General features: G+C 39.2%; 3 protein-coding genes across 3 annotated transcripts; all 3 read left to right on the top strand.

Annotated features, from left to right (window-relative positions):
• The first annotated feature begins 304 nt into the window (after positions 1-304).
• Positions 305-3758, top strand: LOC103410774 (squalene monooxygenase SE1-like). The gene is made up of 7 exons (XM_070810960.1): positions 305-584; positions 1450-1739; positions 1864-2032; positions 2136-2354; positions 2438-2713; positions 2902-3180; positions 3306-3758. Exons 1-7 carry the CDS (start codon positions 366-368, stop codon positions 3486-3488), a joined length of 1635 nt encoding a protein of 544 aa, XP_070667061.1. The 5' UTR covers positions 305-365; the 3' UTR covers positions 3489-3758.
• A 2558-nt stretch (positions 3759-6316) lies between these two features.
• Positions 6317-13682, top strand: LOC114823718 (mediator of RNA polymerase II transcription subunit 15a-like). The gene is made up of 9 exons (XM_029099143.2): positions 6317-6455; positions 8331-8417; positions 8821-8935; positions 9144-9213; positions 9912-10970; positions 11746-11816; positions 11949-12023; positions 12158-13327; positions 13450-13682. Exons 2-9 carry the CDS (start codon positions 8353-8355, stop codon positions 13534-13536), a joined length of 2712 nt encoding a protein of 903 aa, XP_028954976.2. The 5' UTR covers positions 6317-6455; positions 8331-8352; the 3' UTR covers positions 13537-13682.
• Positions 13683-21778: 8096 nt separating this feature from the next.
• Positions 21779-23729, top strand: LOC103407404 (mediator of RNA polymerase II transcription subunit 15a-like). Its single transcript, XM_008346335.4, has 4 exons — positions 21779-21979; positions 22776-22976; positions 23075-23163; positions 23418-23729. Exons 1-4 carry the CDS (start codon positions 21836-21838, stop codon positions 23623-23625), a joined length of 642 nt encoding a protein of 213 aa, XP_008344557.2. The 5' UTR covers positions 21779-21835; the 3' UTR covers positions 23626-23729.
• The last annotated feature ends 173 nt before the right edge of the window (positions 23730-23902 follow it).

Below are 23902 nucleotides of genomic sequence, written 5' to 3'. Positions count from 1 at the left end.
TAATGCATGATTGAGTGTGACACCATTAAATTGTCCCAAAGTGACTATCATTGTCCTCTATCCCACAATATTTTCACATAATCCGCACACCACCAAAAATTCATTCAATAAAAGAAGCACTACGGTACCAAAAATACATTCAATAAAAAAACACCCTAAACACCAAAAATTCATTCAATAAAAAAAACACCCGAAACACCGCAGCAGGTGCCTACCAACTGCAGTATCCCATTCCTATATAATTGCCCTTCAACGTCCATCATAAGCATTAAGCACTTCACATTCACAAATCAAAATATTCAGAACCAAATTCCAGACGTAAAAAAAAACACACTATATTGTAGAGATTAATTATTTAAATTAAGATGGTTTATGAGTATGTTCTTGCTGCCGTCTTGGTTTCTTTGTTGAGTTCTGTTTTCTTCGTCTTCATAAACACCACCTACGGGGACAAGAAGGACGATGACGTCGCGAATGTTTCAGCAACCGGTGTTTTTCTGACGCCGGAGATTGAGAAAAGTACTGATGTTGTCATTGTCGGTGCCGGAGTTGCTGGTGCTGCTCTTGCTTACACTCTTGGGAAGGTGATCATTATTTCTCCCTTTCTTTATCTTCATAATCTTCATTTTCTAGTTTTTTATTTATTTTTGTTTATTTTAAGACGATTGAATATTCTATAAGAAATAATTTTTTACTAGGTTTTTATTATTTCTTGTTGATTCATCTCAATATACAACGGAAGAAGACCAATTTAGTGAAACTTTCAGTAATACCAAAAAGTGTCCCTCTTTTTTTTATACATGTTGGAGAAGACATAAGAATTAAAGGGTAAATTAATAAATTAATACATTTTAATGAAATCTTAAAAGTATCACAAAGGGTGAAATGTTTTTGTGAATCTTCTATGCCCCGGAAATGGTGGATTAACGTGAAGCATCATTTTCCTTAAGTAAAATAATTACAAACGAGTTAATTGCCATATGCGTAAACTTGTGGCTATAGGTTAGTTTTTTCCTTAATTAGAACTTAATTTCAGATTTAAAATTACTTGAAGCATCATTTTCAACCGGGGAAAAAAATTAATAAATCTTACTATTAACCCTAAACTCGCTTTTAAATGATTTTCACTAACGTTTGTCCAAGAGAGTAAAACTAATTAGCATTTTAAATAAACCACACAGATGAGGATTCAGCAATAGATGATTTTGTCAAAGCCAATTTATTTGTTTTTTGTCTTTTTGATTTGGCTCTAATATGGCGAGCTAATTCCAATAGTGCAGTCAATATTAATCTTGTTCACACTGATAAACTTTGGTTTTGGGGCAGTTTGTATTTGTCATTAGTTTGGCTAATTACGCATTCGGATCTTGTTGTCCTGGTGGAGCTCAAAGTTGTAATTATGTGGCCTTTTAAGTTGATCAGGAGTTTTGATTCTTGATAAATATGTAGGAAGGACGGCGGGTACATGTGATCGAAAGAGACTTGAGCGAGCCGGACAGAATTGTTGGTGAACTCTTGCAGCCTGGAGGCTATCTCAAGTTGATTGAATTAGGTCTTGAGGATTGTGCTAATGACTCCATTGATGCTGAGAAAGTGTTTGGCTATGCCCTTTACAAAAATGGCAATGACACAAAACTGTCATATCCCTTGGAAACATATAGTTCAGAGATAGCGGGAAGAAGTTTTCACAACGGGCGTTTCATCCAAAGAATGCGCGAAAGGGCCGCAGCTCTTCCAAAGTACGTAATTTCCATTTTCCTTCAGAATATAATGATGCGAAGATCATTTCCATGTTTCTTGGTTTTGATTGTTTTGATGTAATCTGTTTTGTACCTCTTACTTATCACAATATTTTCTCTACAGTGTGAAACTGGAACAAGGAACAGTTACTACACTTCTTGAAGAAAAGGGCACCATCCAAGGAGTGATGTACAAGAACAAGGCAGGAGAGGAGATGATAACATATGCTCCCCTAACAATAGTATGCGATGGCTGCTTTTCAAATCTGCGCCGCTCTATCTCTTCTCCAAATGTAAATTATTCGGTCTTTAGAAACTCGAGCATTTCCTTCAAGTTTTAGCATGGATTTGTTTGCTCTTTCATGAGACCAAGACTAACTTGTCTAAATACTGCAGATTGAAAATCCGTCCTGCTTTGTCGGGTTGATCTTGGAGAACTGTGAGCTTCCTCATGCAAACCATGGACATGTGATCTTGGGAGACCCTTCACCTATCCTGTTTTATCCTATTAGTAGCACCGAGGTTCGTTGTTTGGTAGATGTACCCGGCACAAAAATACCTTCAGTAGCTAACGGCGAAATGGCTCAGTATTTGAAAACTGTCGTGGCTCCTCAGGTATCTATTATTTTACATGACTCAATTATGTTCCTATTTCCAGTCATTTCGATCAAAAGGGACTGAGGAATTTGTTGTTTCAGGTTCCCCATCAACTCTCAAAGGCTTTTCTAGCAGCGGTTGATAAAGGAATCATTAGAACAATGCAAAACAAAAGCATGCCTGCTGCTCCTCAACCCACACCTGGTGCAATTTTATTGGGGGATGCATTCAACATGAGACATCCTTTAACTGGAGGAGGAATGACTGTCGCTCTTTCCGACATTGTTCTTCTTAGAGATCTTCTGAGACCGCTAAGTGATTTCAATGATGCACCTGCTTTGTGCAATTATCTCGAATCATTCTACACACTGCGTAAGGTATATAGCCATATTTGCAATATGAAAATTAAAATTTCTCTAATAAGACAATCTGACATGTTATGTTGTTATGTTAGGCATCGATTCTCAATCTAACAACATAACATGTCAGATATATATCTCTAGGCAAGAGCTTGTTATCAAGCATTCAAAAATGTGCTGATGGAATTGGTTAATTTTCATTGCAGCCTGTGTCATCTACCATAAACACATTGGCCGGTGCTCTTTACAAGGTGTTTTGTACGTCGCCTGACCCCGCAAGACAAGAAATGCGTGAAGCTTGTTTTGATTATTTGAGCCTCGGGGGCGTCTGTTCAAACGGCCCAATATCTCTACTCTCCGGTCTTAATCCTCGTCCGATCAGCCTCTTTCTCCATTTCTTTGCTGTTGCTGTGTATGGAGTCGGCCGCTTAATGATTCCATTCCCTACACCAAAACGCCTGTGGTTGGGGGCTAGATTGATCTTGGTATGTTTACAGATGATCTTCCCAGTATTGTCTCATCAACAAGCTTGTTACTTAAGACATATTACAAATGACACAAATATGAATTTCTACTTAATGAAACTAATGTTTTGGTTTTCATTTTCCAGAGTGCATCAGGAATCATATTCCCAATTATTAAAGCCGAAGGAGTTAGACAAATGTTCTTTCCCGCAACAATGCCAGCATATTACAGAGTTCCACCCGTTCGTACAAAAATCGAAACAAGCACGAAGTATACACTACGATCAACTAATTTATATCGAATCAGCGGTTGTCTTCACAAAAAATAAAAATCAAGACGAGGGTCATTGCTGAAATTAGGAGAGAAAGCAGAGAAATTATGTTCCTCAATCCTTTTTAGCATCTGTTTGACCCCGAAAAAAATCTTTTTAACATTCATTGTTCTGCAAGAAACTTGTATCAAACTCTTGCAGTTCGTAGTTAATCTACACACAATTTTATCTATTTTTGACTTAATTTGTTATACACAAGAAGGCTTCCAACTCTTGGAAGTTTCTTCAACTTTCAACTACTTTTCTTATGGGCAAAATCTTGGAGGCATTATGTTTTGTTTGGAATTCACTAGGACGGTGTTCAATTATGTTGTCCACTCATATTATAATTAAAATATCACACTTGTATTTGCTTTTTATTAATATACTATAAAAGTGAGACATATCAACTATGTTGTCCATTCATATTATAACACTCATGAATGAGAATTACTCTGTCTCATAAGGAGTTTCAACGCTTGAGACTTCAAAATTTAACGTGTAACATGCATGACAAAACCTAACAATTAAATCAACGTGCAATGCTAGATATGGCAAGTGGAAGTAACTTTGTTTAAGGCCTACGTAGGTGTTCTACCAAGCCTCTCACCCAAAAGCTAGTACTTGGATTCAATTTGTTTAGATTCTCCTTTAAAAATTTATCTAAAGTCTCCACACCTCCTAGTGTTTGAGATGAAAGATGAACCCAGAGGTGGAGTTAAACCTAGTTCACTCTTTCTCCGATAGGAGGAACGAGGACTTACAATTTTACTCTTTTGAGTTCAAGCTTGATGGAGCTTGAACTTCTCTCTAGAAAAACTCTTTTTCGTAAAATGGGTTAGTGGGCCTTTTGGTACTTAGTCATCTTATAACTCAATTTAAACACTATGGGTTAGGGCCCTATGTGCTCAGCCAATACAAAAACTATTCTGAGACTTATTTTAAGAGAGTTTTAACGAAAAGTCTGCGGTACTGTTCACTTTAACGAAAAAATCATATTTTTACACTAAAAAATCAAACCTGGTACTATTTATTTTACTTTTTATTTTGTTATTATCGTTAAAACTCAAAGTTTTCAAGCCATTTTCATTCGTTTTCCTTTATTTTAAACGTATAAATGCCAATTTAATTAATTGAAATTGTTTCAATTAATTTCTCCATTTATCCAATTAATCAAATTAATTATTGCTCTATCATTTTTTGTGTGCAATCCATTACGTTTTTATCCGCGAGGAAGTGAATGATTTAAAATATATTTTTAATTCACCCTTTCACCAACAACTATTCTTATCGTCGAGGGCCTCACTGATCATGAGTACGCCTAGATGCATATCACGGTTCCCAAAGTAAGATAGAATATATTGGAAAACCTATACAGTTGTAATTCCAATTTAATATGACCGTTCTCTTCCACAGTACAGATAATTGGTATCGAACCCCTAATGTGATTCAACTAACCTAAGTGATTCGTTTTAATTAATCAAACTTTGACAGTTATAATATAACTTTATTAAAATAAAAGGTACCTGTACAATTCTTTTAAAAGATAATGTATTCTCTACTTGGTGATAGAGATGCAACTTGGGTTTGATCAATTTGAATTCGTCCATACCCAACTGGATTTCAAATCCAATTGAGCGGTTTAAAATGAAAGAAAAATCCTGCCTAAATCCAACTTGAACCCACCCGATCATTTACTGGGTTTAGTTAGGTTGATGCCTTGGCTGCCCTTGTCTACCCAAATCCAACCCGATCTTGAGCCCGAATTCTCTCATGCACATATTACCCATCTCACTTCATTACATAAGTTATGTATAAGTTTAGGAATGAGTATACTTGGAGCTATTATTGGTTTTCATATGGATAATGAATGACAGTGTTACTTTTGCATTTCTTTTGGTTGAAGCTTTGGTATATATCTTGTAAATTAATTACAATTTTGCTTGGTTGAAACATTAGAAATAGTCTCCAAGTTGTTTGCTTTAACTTTTGTGCAGATGGTGATGTGTAAATGAAATTTGAACTAATATTGACGTTGTTTGGTTCAAAATTTGAAAAATCAAAACAAGGTGTTATAAGATTGAACTTGATAAATTTGTGTGGACCAGAATCCAACATGAATAAGCCCGAACCGCTAAACTTGTATGCATCCAAACCCAACCCAACCCCCGAATTGTGAAGGTTGGGTCAGGGTTGGATTGACCATCCAATTTGTCCAACCTTCTCAAGTTGCACCCCTACTTGGTGGATGTCATGTTTATTTTTAAATTATAATAGTTTAGAATATTGCCTTAAACAAATTTTACCGAGTGGTTGTAATGCTCTTAGTAGATGTGTAATGAAACTGAATAGAACAGATGCATAACGCTCTTAGTACATGTGCAATGTACCCAATTCAAAAAGATGTATATTTGCGCCATTGATGTTCTTACCATTACTTAGTCATTTAAAAATCATCTATATGGAACCTTGACAGACTGATTAACGTTCTTAAAAAATGTGCAATGAAACAGAATATACAAGTAACGCTCGTATTAGATGTGAAATATACGACCATAAAAGATGCTTATTGTTATTTTGAAATGCAAAACAACGTCGGACAGCAAACATTCTTAGGACATGTGCAATGTACTAAAAAAAAAAGACCAAAATAGGAACAATATCCAATATGTGACCCAACTTCCATATTTGGACGGTATCCACACTTGGCGGGGATTTATATTTAATGACCTTTACCGGTGACAAATCTACACGTACACTAATTCCTTGCTTATCAAGCTTACCAACCTACGCACGTATACAGCCAATAATATATGAGAAGCACACACTCGTACACTTCACACAACGGCGGGAAAGGAAAGAGTCTTTTGAGCACACAGTCGATGATCAGTCGCCCTTTCCTCTGCCGCCAGTCCTCTGCAAAACCCTTTTTCTGATTACTTCAATCTGCGATTTCGCAAGACGTTTTGTGAAGACCCAAAAAAGGTATAAAATCTTTCTATAGATTTTTAATTCTGTTTTTTATTTTTTGAACTTTTTATTTGGGTACCTGCGGCTGGCTATGGGGGGTTTCGTTTGTCTCTGTTAATTTGGTGAATTTTTCTGGGTGATGGTTCTGTGAATTGGTTATATGTATATTGAAAATATGTATTCGATGGTTGAATTTGGGTTTTTATTTTTGGGATTTTTTACTGCGCTTGTTTTGAGGTTTTATATAACAGAAGTATGAAACGTATCAAGATGTCGTTTGGCAACTTGTCCAGTTTTTAGATTTTTTTTGTTTGTTTTGGTTTTCAAAATCAGAAAACTGTTGGGGTTTTGGAGAAGGGGAAAGCCAAAGCCACAACCCGTTCGCCAATTATTTATTTATTAATTCAACAACAGAAAGCGGAGAGGAACAAGAGCTTGAGAGAGTGCAATCTAGATGCAGGGGTCGAGGGTCTCTACGATTTAAAAAGAAAAAACAAAGTGAAACTCAAAATAGGGTAAAATGCATTTTGGAAAAAGCTCCCGTTTGGAGGTTTAGTGGTGGTTGCTCATCTATGGCCTCAGACTAAATTGGGATGATTGTAATATGATATAGTTGGAAAGCCATTCACCGATGCTTCCCTTAATAGAATTTAAATGACAAAACTCTTGCCGCTTGTATGAATTAGATTACTTTTGTTACAAGTCGAAGAAAGAGCTAGTAATACAGTAGAGGATGATTAGTGGGTGTTCACTAACTAACAAGTTGTTAAGTTGTTGCTAACATACTTGTTAGTTAGTGATGCTGATGCAATAGTTCGTTGTTGAAATATAATGATTGATTGATTGTTCTGCTATTGAGTAGATGAGTCAAGGTTGAATGTTCGGATTCTATGATTGGTAATACATTGCAGAATTTGAGACACTTCTGCAGATTTGTTTTGGTTTTAGTGTAGTGCAGCACTGCAGCTTCAAGCTCGTTTTAGAAAACTGCTAAGAATTTTCCTTATGATCTTTCATAATTCCCCTTAGTTGTTTGTAGTAATGCTTTATTTTGTCATAACTCCATGCTGAACCTAAAATGCACTGTGGTTCCAGGAGACAAAGTATGTATTAGTATCAGAAACTTACCAGTTAACCATATAATAATCTAATGCGATCCTAAAATGATGTAGTCGTGGACAGAAGTAAAATTTCATCACAGAAAACATACACATAGGATGCGATCTTGTAAGACATATTATCTTAATATTTTTTTTAAAAATGAAGAATTACTATTTGCAGAGGTCGCACTTGGTGCGATAGCAAGTGCCTTCATCCATGAGCGGTAGGTCTCGGGTTCGAGACTTGGGAGCAGCCTCTCCATAAATGGGGGTAAGGCTAGCCGACATTTACCTCTCCCAGACCCTGCGTAAAGCGGGAGCCTTGTGCACTGGGTACGACCTGAAGAATTACTATTTGCCTTCTATAATTAGAGAAAATAAAAACCAGTTGCTTCTAAGTTTTGGTCTCCATTGTATAGGGAGATAAATTTGGGCTCCTGTCTTTCCTAACCATGGTCTTTTATAAGTATCATTTGATTGAGGGAGGTGCAAATGATTTTATTTAAATCTAGTCAATGGAGATGCTTCCTATAAATTTCTTTGTACGCGGCTTTAATTACCTGAAACCAATAAAAATGTTTAACAGAGACAAAGGCATGTATTTATTGTGCTACAAATAACTTGTAGTTTGTCATTTGGGAGGGTTTTTTTGAAAGTTTATTTAGCTCTCCTTAGTATTTGCATTTCTGTATGTGCTATTTGTTCTTTTAAATGTTATTGCTTGTGAAGTCCTTTACATAGCTTTATGACTAACTCAATGTCTGTTGTTTATGGATACTCATTATTAAAGGCACGCTCAAGCTGAACTCAATATGGATCCAGTCAATTGGAGAACTAAATTTCCTGCAGAGTCTCGAGAAAAAGTTGTGAACAAAGTGTAAGTTGAATTTCATTATTTCATATAAAGCATCATTTGAATTCCCCCGTTAGGATTTTCCTTTTTATTTTTATTACTTTGATTTTGTCTTATCATTACATTTTTGGATTAGTACTTTAAAACTTGTTTAAGTACTTAAAAAAATGAGGGAAAATTCAATTTAGACATGCTACGCTTTATGATGGCTGAACTCGGAAGAGCTTCAGGATGACCAATTGGCAAGCCTGGAAAGGAAATATTTAACTTATCTTCTGATAGGCTGGATATGTATTACCACTGTTGTTTCAGTTCTAATTGGTTTACGAATAAAATTAATTTTGTAATTGGTTTACGAATAAAATTCCCAAATTAATTGATCAGGCATGGCCAATACATTCTGACTCTAGAACAATTTCTCATGCAGTTTCAGTACCTTAATGAAGCGTGTTCCATTTTCTGAGCACGAGAAACATATGTCTGATTACAAGAGGATTTCTGTAAATTTCGAGGAAAAGGTTTATATGGTTTCCAGAGACCAGGTACCTTAAGTTATGAGTGCTTTCTTTTCAAGCTTATTTTTCTATTCTTTTCTTCACCGTATTGCCCCTCTTGAACCTAAGAACCTCTCTATAATTTAGAAATAAACCTAGAAGAGTCATCTTTGCAGTTCACTGACGTCTTTTTTCTTTTCATAGTTGAGTAATTTTTTTTTATCAGTCTGCAATAAACATTTCTTGTTTAATTTAGCAAGAATATATACTGCGGATCAAATCAAAGTTGGAAGAATTGGAATCTTCGCCAAAAAACTTGAATCCAGGTATTACATTATTTTGGAAACTAAAATTATTGAGTTTAGCAATATCAGCTTGTTCAACTTTTTGCTTCTAAATTGACTGTTTATGTGCATTATATTTTTCTCTTAAACCTGGAATGGTGTTAACATGTAGTGTGATGTTAGCTTGTTCTGTCGTTTTATATATCTTCGTTGGATATACATATACATGATATCGTCTTCCCTATCTGCATAATCAACTTTTTAAAATCATAAAACAGAAGATTACTTATGGGTTTTTGTAGGGAAAATCTAAGAACTATTTTTTTATATCTTTGGTGGCTACAAAATCCTTTCTATGAACATTTTCATTTGGTCTATGCTTGCACTATATATATATATATTCTTTCTATGAACATTTTCATTTGGTCTATGCTTGCACTATATATATATCTTCCCATCATTTGCTTTCCACGTTTGTTATACTATTTTCCAGTAGCGACTGATACATATTGATGAATTTGTTGGTCATCATATTCTCAGAAGCTTATGCTTTCCAACACGAGACAATAATTATTTTATATTCTAATACTTCTTGCATGTGTGCTTCAACCCCCCATTATAATGCCTAACATCAGGATCTTTTACATATATTTCTTGTTCTCTTCACCTAATTTCAATTAATTCGTCTTGATATTTTGACCCTTATTTTGTAATAACATCTTATGGTATTCATCCCCAAGGTGGCGCGCAAGGCCAATCAATTTCTGTTCAATCCACAGCTCCATCTCAAGCACATGAACAACATTCACTGCCTAGTGTTCGAGATAACATTGCATCTGGTGGAGGTTTTACTAACTTAGCATCTGCAAAGCCCACTGTCAGTGTTACGCCTCAGGTTCCTTTGCCAAATAATGCTAGTGAAAATTCCAATACGCAGAATGTCTTTGGTAATTCACAGAGGTCTGTACGAAATTTATCAGGACGTGGGCAACCTTATAATATTACTGCCAATAATATGAGACAGGAGCAAGGGAGACAAAATTCACCCCAGATTGTTGCTCAGCAGAACCATGAGCTGCAAAATCCTCATCTTTGTAAGCAGGTCTGGCAGGAAAATATCTCACCCTCATATGTAACCCAGCAAAAGCAACTACAGCCGCAACACCACTACCAACAGAAACTCTTAAAACCTACTCAGCAACAGACCTCTCAACAATCTATGTTGCAAACTCCTGTCATGCGCCCTTCTGAGACATGTGTTTCTCCACTTTCTGATATTTGGCAGGACCCGATGTCTTCTTTCTATCAGACAACACAGTTGAGGATTAAGAATCAGTCACAGATAGCCTTTAGGCAAACAAACCAATCACAAGTGACTCCGGATATTCATCAAAATGTATCATCAAGTTCACAGAACCCATTAATGCAATCACAAATGCAAGCACATTTGATAGGGAGAAAGTTGACTGCTACTAATACGCAACAAAGTCACATAGATGGGCAACCAAATGGCGTCCTTAACTTGCAGCAGCAACAGCCCAGGTCACCATTCCAACAGAATAACGTACAACAACGGTTTCAGTTACAGAAAACAAATCTTTCAAGTGCATATCATGAGCAATTGGGCGAAAGAAACAATATTTCTGTGCTACAACAAAGCTCACAGCTGCCAAATAAAGATCAAGTACCACAACCACACTCTCTTGAGAGACGACTGAACACTCAAACACAGCCAGAGAAGATGAAACAATTGCCAAATCCATCGGCACAAGATCAGCAGCAAGCATATCAAACATCAGGTAAAAGTACTGTGAAACTGAATCATGTTTCAGCAGAAAAAAAGTAGATTTATTAAATAAGAAAATAAGTAGAAACACCTTCCTAGATACATCATTGATATATTATTGAGTTGCTAGTTTCTATGATCTTATTCTGGATGTGTGGAGAACTTCTAACTGGTACAGGCTAGTTCTAATCGAGCTGATTATCAAAATTACCTCACAAACATATGTAGTTCATTGTTAAAATTAGTTCTTGAAAATATATATTCTGACTGCCTCTTTTCTTATTATTTTGTTGATTGGTTTTGTTATCTATTGATTGACATGATTTTCTCTTCGGTATGAACCCTGGTTGCTTCATTTGTCTTGCAGTTTTTTCTGGATTCTCATATCTTTTAGCAGCGCAATAATATATTTTCATGTGATTATGCGTTTGTAGTTGCAATATTATTATGAAACTTTCGAATGATCTATTAACAAACTACAAAATATGTCCAACTATATCAGCTGACTTCTAGGAAATATATTTATCTGCAATAAAGATATGTTATAAGCTCGGTCTTTCTAAACTCATTGTCAATTTCGGGAATTCTGTGGATTTTGGAAATCATTCTTGATTGTTAGTTAAAACGAAGAAAGGCGCACTTCTTGGGATGTCTATATATCTTTCTGTATGGATATTTATCTGAAAACCCTTTGTAGAATTACATCCAATCATCACCTTATTTCCGCTTTCATCCTGTCAGATCTACTCTCAGTTGACTTGCACTCCATTTTTATACTCGTTTGACAGGAACACTAACTTCTACATCTGAGGGAAGGGTTTCATGTACAGATAATGGGCAAGAGGAAGCCTATCAGATGGTAATCTCTCTCTCTCTCTCTCTCTCTTACTGATTTTGTCACTAAAATTACTATCTGCCCATTTCTGTGTAGGGCAGTTAATTAAATAGTTAAAGCTGTGACTGAATAATTTTCTGAAATGTAACTTTGCAGCTTCAAAGTCTAAAAAGCAAGTATTTAATACCTCTGGCTGATATGTATAAGACGATAACATGTAGGCTCCAGCAGGTAAATTATCCTTCACTTCAAATTTTCTGCTTTAGGTATCCAACATGAGATCAATCGCTTTGTTCTCTTACATTAAAATTCCTTAGACGACAAATTTTTATGATTATTTTTTTAAAGTTCTCTTAATTTTCCAGCTCAACTCTGTCTCTCAACAGACAGAAACAGTCGGTATTGAGAAACTTAATGCCTTGAGGAATAGGGTGAAGTCAATCATTTCTAATCTAAATTTGCCCAAAAGCAAAGTTGCACCTTCGTCCAAGGAGAATCTGGGTGTATATGAGAAGTTCATTACTTCTATTCTTAGTGTACGTGGAAGGGGAAATTCTGGTCCCTCGGAGCAGCATGGACAACGTTCTTCTGATGTGAACTCTACCCGTCAATTCATGCAACTTCATTCTCAAACTCCTCCAGTTCAGACACAGCAAGACGAAAAGAAGTCAACATTTCAGTCAGTGAACTCACAGGATTCTGCAACAACAATGCAGCGGAGCAATGCAACAAACTTGGTTAACGATTCTAAGTCTGTATCTGAGTGCCCAACCCTGCAGCCGACCGACACATATTCAGGAAAGATAGGCTCATTTAACATAGTGCAGCAGGTTTCCTCAGGAACCTTAAATATTCCTAAAACCAATCTCCAACAACCAAATGTTAAGACCTTGTTGTCACATAGCCCGGTGCATGGACCACAGTCAAATGTGAATGCTTTTGAGTCAAGCTGTAATACATTTCAAGAGATGCACCTGAAACAACCTAAAGAGGAGCGAGATGTGCAGGCTCAGACCCTGAAGCAAGAACCTCAAGATTGGCATGAGATGCTGCAGCAATCAGTACAAAAGCAAATTGTGCAACAGCATAGCAGGCTGCTAAAGTTTCAATCCGGAGCTTCATTTCCTACTGCTTTGCCCAAAACTCATGGTTCTTCCCATTCACAAGTTCCTCGGTGTTCTACCATTGACAAGAAAAATCTTCTGGTGCCTTTTACAGAAGCAAGAACCACTTTCTATCCCATAAACACACCCTCTACTAAAACTTGTTTGGTTCCCTTGCCTTCATCGTCTGTCCCAGGAGATTTTGAGATGCCTATGTCTGATACTTCATCCCTATCGAATGCTGGAACTATTGGAGATCATATGGTAGATGGTGCACCAAAATCCACATCACCCATTGCCATCAGCACTCCTGGGATATCTGCTTCATTCTTACTTGAAGAATCCAGTAACGACATTCATTGTAATACATCTACAATAATGTCTGATGAGTTGAGTGCTTCTAAGCAGCCTATTCAGCGCTTAGTTAAAGTGGTTAGTTTGAACTGTTGCAAGTTCCTCTTTGATTGTTTCAGTCTTTTAGAAAGTGTTGGATTTACTGCATAACATCAAAATTGGGATTATAAGATGAAATGTTATTTTCTTTTCCATTTCAGGTGAACATGATGTCATCTAAAGCACTAAGTGCTGCTATTTTGGACATTGGCTCTGTCGTTTGTACAACTGATAGGTTATCCTTATGAAAATGAATCCAGAACAAAATCGCGCTAAAGCTAGGGCGTCACCCGTAAGTGGCGCGCTGTGTGGCCCGAGCACAGTGATAAGTGAGCAAGGGTCACTGTATCTCCATCGGCACCCGGATGCAGTGTTAAATGAGCAAGGGGGCCATAGAAACTTCTTTTCGAACGACTCCACTCAAAGTTGTTTGGGAGCATATGCTCCTATCAACTTTACCCGGGACACACAAAAGAAGTACTTTGATCCTATTAGACGGGGGAGGGTGAAGAAGCTAGGACAGAAGGGTAGAGTTCAAGAGAGCAAAATGCGTTTAGGAACGTGGAATATAGGAACCTTAACGGGAAAATCTATGGAAGTAGTGGAAGTTATGGTGAGGAGAAGGATAAATATTATGTGCCTACAAGAAACTAAGTGGGTTGGTAGTAAGGCAAAGGATCTAGAAAACTCAGGGTTTAAACTTTGGTATTCGGGCACAAATAGAACGAGAAACGGTGTTGGCATCATCGTGGACAAGACCTTGGTACAAGATGTTGTAGATGTCAAGAGGGTAGGAGATAGAATCATGGCAATCAAGATTGTAATAGGACAAGAACTTATCAATGTGATTAGTGCGTACGCACCTCAAGTAGGGTTGGATACGAGTTCGAAGGAGAAATTTTGGGAAGATCTTGGAGACTTGGTGCAAGGAATTGCTCAGACGGAGAAATTATTTATAGGAGGAGATTTAAATGGACACGTGGGCAGGGAGACAGGCAACTATGGAGGTTTTCATGGTGGCCATGGTTTTGGGGAGAGAAACGAGGATGGGGAAGCTATCTTGGATTTTGCAATGGCATATGATCTCTTCTTAGCCAACACCTTCTTTAAGAAGAGAGAAGAACATGTGATCACCTACAAGAGTGGGTCGTCAAAAACACAAATAGATTTTCTTCTAATGAGGAAAGGGGATCGTATAACTTGTAAGGATTGCAAAGTTATACCAGGAGAGAGCGTGGCTAATCAACATCGCTTGTTGGTGATGGATGTACATATCAAAAGAGTAAGACAAAAGAACAAGACTTGGAAGTGCCCAAGGACTAGATGGTGGAATCTAAAAGAAGAAAAACAAGCCATTTTCAAAGAGAAGGTAATCACCCAATGTGTGTGGGATAGAGAGGGGGAAGCTAGCCAAATGTGGGATTCCATGGCTAGTTGTATCCGAAAAGTAGCAAAAGAGGTATTAGGAGAGTCCAAGGGCTTTGCCCCACACCAAAAGGAATCTTGGTGGTGGAATGAGGAGGTACAAACGAAGGTGAAGGCTAAGAAGGAATGTTGTAAAGCCTTATACAAGGAGAGGACCGATGAAAATGGTGAAAGGTATAGAAAAGCGAAGCAAGAGGCGAAGAAAGCTGTCAGAGAAGCTAAGTTAGCGGCTTACGACGATATGTATAAACGACTAGATACTAAAGAAGGAGAGTTGGATATCTATAAACTATCTAGAGCAAGGGAAAAGAAGACAAGGGACCTAAACCAAGTGAGGTGCATCAAGGATGAGGATGGAAAGGTTCTTGCTACAGAGAACGCGGTTAAAGACAGATGGAGAGGTTATTTTCATAATCTTTTCAATGAAGGACATGAAATGAGTGCTTCTTTAGGGGAGTTGAGTAACTCAGAAGAGTGTAGAAACTACTCTTTTTATCGTCGAATCCGGAAGGAAGAAGTGGTTGTAGCTTTGAAGAAGATGAAGCATAAAAAAGCAATAGGCCCAGACGATATACCAATCGAAGTGTGGAAACTTTTGGGAGAGACAGGTATAACATGGCTCACTGACCTTTTCAATAGGATTTTGAAAACGAAGAAGATGCCAAATGAGTGGCGAACGAGCACTTTGGTGCCGATCTACAAGAATAAGGGTGACGTACAAAATTGCATGAACTATAGGGGTATTAAGCTAATGAGTCATACAATGAAGCTCTGGGAGAGAGTCATTGAGCATAGATTGAGGCAAGAGACACGGGTTTCGGACAACCAATTCGGGTTCATGCCAGGGCGCTCAACCATGGAGGCAATCTATCTCTTACGAAGATTGATGGAAAGATATAGAGATGGGAAAAAGGATTTACACATGGTCTTTATAGATTTGGAAAAAGCGTATGATAGGGTCCCAAGAGACATTCTTTGGAGGATTTTAGAGAAGAAAGGAGTACGAGTAGCATATATCCAAGCTATAAAGGATATGTATGAAGGAGCAAAGACTGCCGTAAGAACTCATGAAGGACAAACCGAAAGCTTTCCCATAACTGTAGGATTACATCAAGGCTCATCCTTAAGTCCTTACCTTTTTGCGTTGGTAATGGATGAGTTAACAGGACATATTCAAGATGATATTCCTTGGTGTATGCTTTTCGCAGACGATATAGTGTTGATAGATGAAACTCAGGAAGGGGTAAATGCAAAGCTTAACCTTTGGAGAGAAGTGTTGGAATCTAAAGGTCTTCGCCTAAGCCGATCAAAGACAGAATATATGGAGTGCAAGTTCAGTGCAAATGGAGGCCAAAACGAGTTAGGGGTGAGGATCGGAGATCAAGAAATACCAAAGAGCGACCGTTTTCGTTACCTAGGATCTATCTTGCAAAAGAACGGAGAATTAGATGGAGATCTCAACCATAGAATACAAGCTGGATGGATGAAGTGGAAGAGTGCATCCGGCGTGTTGTGTGACCGCCGTATGCCACTGAAGCTCAAGGGAAAATTTTATAGGACGGCAATAAGGCCGGCGATGCTGTATGGCACAGAATGTTGGGCGGTGAAACATCAACACGTACACAAAATGGGTGTAGCGGAGATGAGGATGCTTCGTTGGATGTGTGGGCACACGAGAAAGGATAAGATTAGGAATGAGGATATCCGGGGTAAAGTAGGAGTAGCCAAAATTGAAGGAAAGATGAGAGAAAATCGGTTACGGTGGTTTGGACATGTGCACAGAAGGCCTACTGACGCTCCGATTAAAAGATGCGACTATGGGACAGAGATTCAGGGCCGAAGGGGTAGAGGAAGACCTAGGAAAACTTTGGAAGAGACTCTAAGAAAAGACTTAGAGTACTTGGATCTAACGAAGGACATGACACAGGATCGAGCACAATGGCGTTCTAAGATTCATATAGCCGATCCCACTCAGTGACTTGGATTTTCCAAGTCTCCAACTGAGAAGTTTTCCTCACTCGGGAAATTAAAGGAACACTACCCCAACCTACATGCTCCACTCAGAAAGCTTCAACATACAAGCTTCAACAAAAGAAAATTCAAAGAACTTAGCGAAGAAGGCTTTGGTGTATTTAACACAATACGTTGAAATGAAGGAAAGCTTATTTATTGATATCCCCGATAAGCTACAAATATGTACATATACATGAGTCAAAATAAACACACAAGAGGGAGCCTTCACAAAGGTTGCTTAGGAGAAGTCTCAGCAGTCGGTAGAGGCCCAGAAAGAGAAGGCACCGGAGGGGGATCATTTGGAGTCTCAGTACTGGACAAAACCCTAGAAGGAGAAGGCATCAGAGGTTGATCATTTGGAGCTTCATTACGCGGTACAGCCCCAGAAGACGAAGGCAATAAATGCCTTTGGAACAAACCCACAAATCTCTGATGATCAAGTAAAACCTGACCATCAGTTTCCTTCATCTGGTCAAGCTTCCTCTTCATGTTTGTAGCATAGTCATGTGCGAGCCGGTGCAACTGTTTATTCTCATGCTTGAGCCCTCTAATCTCCTGTTTGAGACTCATCACTTCAGCCGCCAATGATTCAACTTGGCGGGTTCGAGCAAATAGGCGTTGGGCCATATTAGACACAGAACCTGCACACTGAACACTGAGAGCCAGCGAATCCTTAACAGCTAACTCATCAGACCGTTTGGAAAGTAGTCTGTTATCTTTGGGAGTGAGAAGGTTCCTGGCCACCACCGCAGCGGTCATATCATTCTTCATCACGGAATCCCCAACGGTAAGAGGACCAGTAGGGGAGACGAAGGATGGGCGCCATATGTTGTCTGGAGAAGGCGGGGCTGCCTCTTCAACAAGGTTCAAGTCAAAACGACGGTCGGAGGGGCCAGACATTTTCAAAGGTGTTGAAGAGAGAAGAGGTCGGACAAATCAAGATCTTAGAAGTGCAAGAATGAAGCTTCTACTGGTGGAGATTCAAGTGTGCTTTGGAACTTAATGCCAGCCCCTATAAAAATCTGCACTCGACGGAGCTTCAGAAATCGAAGAGGCGCCTGCTCAGAAATCGAAGAGGCGTTTGCTTTCTCAAAAGCTGAGCTGCTTAGAGATCACGAGGGTTGACCTCAGAAATCGAAGAGGCGTTTGCTTTCTCAAAAGTTGGGCTGCTCAAAGACCATGAAGGCCGATCTCAGAAATCGAAGAGGCGCTCGCTTTCTCAAAAGCTGGGCTCCCCAGAGATCACGAGGGCCGATCTCAAAAATCGAAGAGGCACCTACTTTTCCAGCCTTGTCAGCACCTGTCACACGCACACTCAGCTTTGCGGAAATTATGGGCATTCTGTAGAAGACTTCTGGGGAAGTAGAAAACACATGAATCTTACTGTTCAATCACCCACTTCCCACACGCAACAATAGCTCATGGGTACCACAGATAACTTTGCCAAAGTTCTCTGCCAAAGTTGAGCACGTGAAGCTTGCAGCTCCCACTACATCGCTCTGACCAAGAAGGGTAAAAGAATAGCAAAGAAACAGCACTAACAAAGTTTAGACCCATAAATTTTGAAGGTCTAGCTACCATATTATTACCCACAAGGGTAAAGGAACAGTACCACTGCTGGATAATTAGAAAGTCCCTGTGTGTCAACCTCTGTGCTTCGTGGCAAGGTAGACTAGCAAACATGCCCAACCTTTACTCACATTCGAGAAAACACTCCCAATAAGATTGCTTGCTCCAAAATCGAAGAGGCACCGTCCTCCGAATCTCGAGAGCCAGACTCCCAACATGACTACTTTATTAAAAATCGAAGAGAGGGTAAAGGAACAGTACCATTGCTGGATAATTGGAAAGTCCCTGTGTGTCAACCTCTGTGCTTCGTGGCAAGGTAGACTAGCAAACATGCCCAACCTTTACTCACATTCGAGAAAACACTCCCAACAAGATTGCTTGCTCCAAAATCGAAGAGGCACCGCCTTCCGAATCTCGAGAGCCAGACTCCTAACATGATTACTTTCTCAAAAATCGAAGAGACACTGCTCCCCAAATCTTCGAGAGCCAGACCCCCAGCATGATTGCTTTCTCAAAAATCGATGAGGCATCGTTCTCCGAATCAATCGAAGAGGCGCTCGCTTTCTCAAAAGCTGGGTTGCTCAGAGACCACGAGGGCCGATCTCAGAAATCGAAGAGGCACCTACTTTTCTAGCCTTGTCAGCACCTGTCACACGCACACTCAGCTTTGCAGAAATTATGGGCATTCTGTCGAAGATTTCTGGTGAAGTAGAAAGCACATGAATCTTACTGTTCAATTACCCACTTCCCACACGCAACAATAGCTCATGGGTACCACAGATAACTTTGCCAAAGTTCTCTGCCAAAGTTGAGCACGTGAAGCTTGCAGCTCCCACTAAATCGCTCTGACCAAGAAAGGTAAAAGAATAGCAAAGAAACAGCACTAACAAAGTTTAGACACATAAATTTTGAAGGTCTAGCTACCATATTATTACCCACAAGGGTAAAGGAACAGTACCACTGCTGGATAATTGGAAAGTCCCTGTGTGTCAACCTCTCTGCTTCGTGGCAAGGTAGACTAGCAAACATGCCCAACCTTTACTCACATTCGAGAAAACACTCCCAACAAGATTGCTTGCTCCAAAATCGAAGAGGCACCGTCCTCCGAATCTCGAGAGCCAGACTCCCAACATGATTACTTTCTCAAAATCGAAGAGAGGGTAAAGGAACAGTACCATTGCTGGATAATTGGAAAGTCCCTGTGTGTCAACCTTTGTGCTTCGTGGCAAGGTAGACTAGCAAACATGCCCAACCTTTACTCACATTCAAGACAACACTCCCAACAAGATTGCTTGCTCCAAAATCGAAGAGGCACCACCATCCGAATCTCGAGAGCCAAACTCCCAACATGATTACTTCCTCAAAAATCGAAGAGACACTGCTCTCCGAATCTCGAGAGCCAGACCCCCAGCATGATTGCTTTCTCAAAAATCGAAGAGGCATCGTTCTCCGAATCTCGAGAGCCAGATACCACAGACCACTTTTTCAAAGTGCTCTGACAGAGTTAAAACATGTGAAACTGACAGCTCCCACTACCGTGCTATGACCAAGCAGGGTAAAGGAATAGCATTACTACTTGTTGTTAGGGAGACTCCTATATATGTCGACCTCCATCCCCAACGGACAGGCAGACCTGCAAAAATGCTCAACCCTTCATCATATCTGAGAGGGCACTCCCAACGAAGCCTTTCGAAATATTCAGCTTTCTTTCCCCCCGATAATACCTCTGCAAACAAGCTATACTAGAGCAAGAATATCTCATATCATCAGGGTTAAAAGCAAGAGTATCCCATATCATGCTTTTTCCCTGTCTTTTCTTTTGGCCTTGTTTTTACCTGCAAGACAAGGAGAAAGAGAGCAATCAGTCAGCACTTGGAATCAAGCTTCCAGCCAGGAACTGACTGCCTGGAACCCCTTACCTGATTACTTACCTGGCATTGCTCTCGAGTACTCATCTTCAACATCTTATGTTTCCAGGGAAGATTCCGCATCTGCTTGAGGAACAGATAGGGCAAGTGCGAAGGATACAAGGAAGCATGTGGAGACAAGCGTAACAGCACACGTGCCGATACATCCATTACTCTGTCAAAAGCAAAAGTATCCCATATCAGCAGGGTGGAACGTACTCTAGATTTGATGGACTTGTTTTGACCCTCAAATTCTTCAGTCGGCCTTATACTCTGGAGGAAACCAGAAAACCCTCCAGCTCAGTTCAAGAATAAGCCTGTGGAAAGTTACTTCTTCAAAAGCAAAAGTATCTCATATCATCTCTTCTCATTTTTCTTCTCTTTATCCTTCATGCTGTTGCAAGATGGGGAGAAGGTGAACAATCAGTCGGAGCTCTGATTGCTTACCTTGTCTGTCACCTCTTTCAGCAGACCCCCTAGCTCGGCGACTTGGGGGACTCCTACTACATGGTTTGTATCGCGCTTGACCAAGCCTGAAACTACAAGTAAGCTTCAAGTGAAATTGATACATTACCTTGTGCATCTCCACCAGTTAAAGATACCACCCCTGGATGGAGGAAAAGTACTTCCAGAGAAGATGCCACATCTACCTATGAGACTATTAAGGCAAGTCAAGACGACACCACACTCCGATACTTAGAAGTTTCGTGATTACGAGATCATTCTTCCACAATATTTCCTAATGTCATTTGTACTAAATCATTCACTTGTACTCACTAAAGGAGAGCTTGAACCTATGTACTTGTGTAAACCCTTCACAATTAATGAGAACTCTTCTATTCCGTGGACGTAGCCAATCTGGGTGAACCACGTACATCTTGTGTTTGCTTTCCTATCTCTATCCATTTATATACTTATCCACACTAATGACCGGAGCAATCTAGCGAAGATCACAAAAAGTGACCGTTTTCGCTACCTAGGATCTATCTTGCAAGAGAACGGAGAATTAGATGGAGATCTCAACCATAGAATACGAGCTGGATGGATGAAGTGTAAGAGCGCATCCGGCGTGTTGTGTGACCGTCGTAGGCCACTGAAGCTCAAGGGAAAATTTTATAGGACGGCAATAAGGCCAGCGATGTTGTATGGCACAGAATGTTGGGCGGTGAAGCATCAACACGTACACAAAATGGGTGTAGCGGAGATGAGGATGCTTTGTGGGATGTGTGGGCACACGAGAAAGGATAAGATTGGGAATGAGGATATCCGAGGTAAAGTAGGAGTAGCCGAAATTGTAGGAAAGATGAGAGAAAATCGGCTCCGGTGATTTGGACATGTGCAAAGAAGGCCGACTGACGCTCCGGTTCGAAGATGTGACTACGGGACAGAGGTTCAGGGCCGAAGGAGTAGAGGAAGACCTAGGAAAACTTTGGAAGAGACTCTAAGAAAAGACTTAGAGTACTTGGATCTAACGGAGGACATGACACAAAACCGAGCGCAATGGCGTTCTAGGATTCATATAGCCGACCCCACTTAGTGGGAAAAGGCTTTGTTGTTGTTGTTGTTGTTGACTAATTCTCGTTTGCAGAAGAGTTATTTGGCATGGCAAGATAAGGCCTTTGGAACAAAAAATATGAAACGGTGCAGAAGTACATCGCCAATTAATGTTGATGCCTCAGCAACTGGAAGTATCTATGATAGTTCAAGGCTGAGTGATACGGAGATATTTGACTTGGAATCAACTGCAATATCTTATATCAAAAGGCCTAGGATTGAGGTATGATGCTACTCTGAGAGTTTTCTTTTTTTTTTTCTTTCTAAATCCTATGAAGCTTATAATTTTATCTAATAGTAATGCCATCTCATGGATGCTGTTTCAACAGAACATCAATTTAGTTGAGAAACTATCATCAGAGTTATCCTTTTGGTTTTTAGGGTTCGGTCATTTTTATTGCCTTCACCATCTGATAAAAAAAAAATAAAAAAAAATAAAAAAAGTCATCTCCCTCTTTGTCTTCTACTTGAGGACCCAAATACTTTTGTCCTCTAATTTCTTTCTTTCCATTTCAATATCTGTCTGACTTCTATGACAGGAAACCTCTAGTCATATCTCACATTTCCTGGGTTGTTTTTATTATAGTAACCCATAGCTTAACCTAATTTCATAAAAGTATTAAAGTTCATATATACATTTTACGTTTTCTGTTATAGTTCTGAAGTTTAGATTCTAACAATCGCTCTCTTTTCCATGTATATTTGAAATGTAGATTAGAGATTCTTTTTCCCGGTCATCTTTGTAAAATATGTATCGGTTCTCATCATTATTGGCATATTATATTTTCTCCATATTCAAGCCAGGAAAGTTGCATTTTGTGATAGGTTTCTCAGCATATCAATTGGTATAATATTTTGAAATTGATTCATAATTGTTTAGGCAGAGAGAGTCGATTGCGTTGTGCATCTCTTGAAGTATGACTCCCGGTAGGGTTACTGGGGCAAGTCTTAGCGTTGAATTTATTATTCGGTAAACAAATCAAGAGATCCTTACAGTTACAGTATATTACATGTTTCAGGTGAATCAAACCCTGTTTGAAGAAATTACAGCAATTAACCACCAACTAATAGACACTGTATTAGATGTCAGTGACGAAGATACCCCTCCAACAGTAGTCTCAGCTCAATTTAGAGGTGGTCAAGGAACCATTGTCCGGTGCTCCTTCATTCCCGTGACCATCGATCCCAGTCTGAGGTCACAGCACCCTTCAGCTCAAATGGTATGCTTTACTTTTACACACTAGTCTAGATGTGATTGAGAAACCATACATGTGATTTTTCTATTCCTGTATTGACTTTGCTTTTAATGTCTATGCAGCTTCCAATCCAGCCTTTACGATTGCTTGTTCCTGCAAATTATCCATTGTGCTCTCCCATATTTCTAGACAAGTTGAGAGTGGAAGTCGGGTGTGACATCGGGACTTTTTCTTTGTATTTGTTCTGTTTATTATAAGTATCGTTCTACATCCCGAACCAACTATCATCCTCCATGTATACAGCGCATAGTTATTAGAATGAGAACCTACCGCTAATTATTTGCCATGTTTTTTCGGTTCTTGTTGTTCACAATAACATTGCCATGTTTCTTAGGTTCTTGTAGTACTTAGAGAAGGTATAGTTTCCATTTGTCCTTTTGATTTAATCCATTGTTGGTATGGCAGTGATGAGCTAGAAGATTTTTCAGCAAAGGTAAAATCAAAGCTGAATATGTCGCTCCGGAGGCTGATGGAACCCTTGTCACTTGGGGAGATAGCAAGGACGTGGGACATTTGTGTGCGAGCGGTTGTCGCAGAATATGCAGAGCAGAATGGGGGAGGAAACTTGAGTTCCAAGTATGGAGGGTGGGAAGACTGTATGAGTGCTGCTTGAGCAATTAATTTTGTGCCTGTTCAGATTCTAGGCTAAGTGTACAGATTCTGGATGATTGTAATCTATTTATTTGTGTTCTTGATGAGGATTCCTCTCTTCTTTTTCATGTGTTTTCAACTTTTTACCTTTTGGTAATTTAAATTAAGTGTTGCTGATTATGTCACATTATAAATCTTTGACCATCCAAGAATGTTTAAAAATTGTAAAAACTTGGAAGAGAAATATGAGGATGCGAAAATCACTTTTCATAAAAAGGACAACAAAAACGTGATAATCT

Source organism: Malus domestica, chromosome 02, assembly GCF_042453785.1.
Source record: "Malus domestica chromosome 02, GDT2T_hap1".
Lineage (NCBI taxonomy): Eukaryota > Viridiplantae > Streptophyta > Magnoliopsida > Rosales > Rosaceae > Malus > Malus domestica.
Note: the sequence above shows the minus strand (reverse complement) of the source record. Positions and strands in the feature narration are given on the sequence as shown.

Bases quoted from the DNA above. Each gene is read 5' to 3' on its own strand.
- LOC103410774 (XM_070810960.1), top strand. From the start codon at position 366: ATGGTTTATGAGTATGTTCTTGCTGCCGTCTTGGTTTCTTTGTTGAGT. The intron at 585-1,449 runs GTGATCATTATT...ATAAATATGTAG, and splicing joins TTGCTTACACTCTTGGGAAG to GAAGGACGGCGGGTACATGT. The intron at 2,033-2,135 runs GTAAATTATTCG...TAAATACTGCAG, and splicing joins GCTCTATCTCTTCTCCAAAT to ATTGAAAATCCGTCCTGCTT.
- LOC114823718 (XM_029099143.2), top strand. From the start codon at position 8,353: ATGGATCCAGTCAATTGGAGAACTAAATTTCCTGCAGAGTCTCGAGAA. The intron at 9,214-9,911 runs GTATTACATTAT...TTCATCCCCAAG, and splicing joins GCCAAAAAACTTGAATCCAG to GTGGCGCGCAAGGCCAATCA. The intron at 13,328-13,449 runs GTTAGTTTGAAC...TTTCCATTTCAG, and splicing joins TTCAGCGCTTAGTTAAAGTG to GTGAACATGATGTCATCTAA.
- LOC103407404 (XM_008346335.4), top strand. From the start codon at position 21,836: ATGAAACGGTGCAGAAGTACATCGCCAATTAATGTTGATGCCTCAGCA. The intron at 21,980-22,775 runs GTATGATGCTAC...TACATGTTTCAG, and splicing joins TCAAAAGGCCTAGGATTGAG to GTGAATCAAACCCTGTTTGA. The intron at 23,164-23,417 runs GTGTGACATCGG...TTGGTATGGCAG, and splicing joins AAGTTGAGAGTGGAAGTCGG to TGATGAGCTAGAAGATTTTT.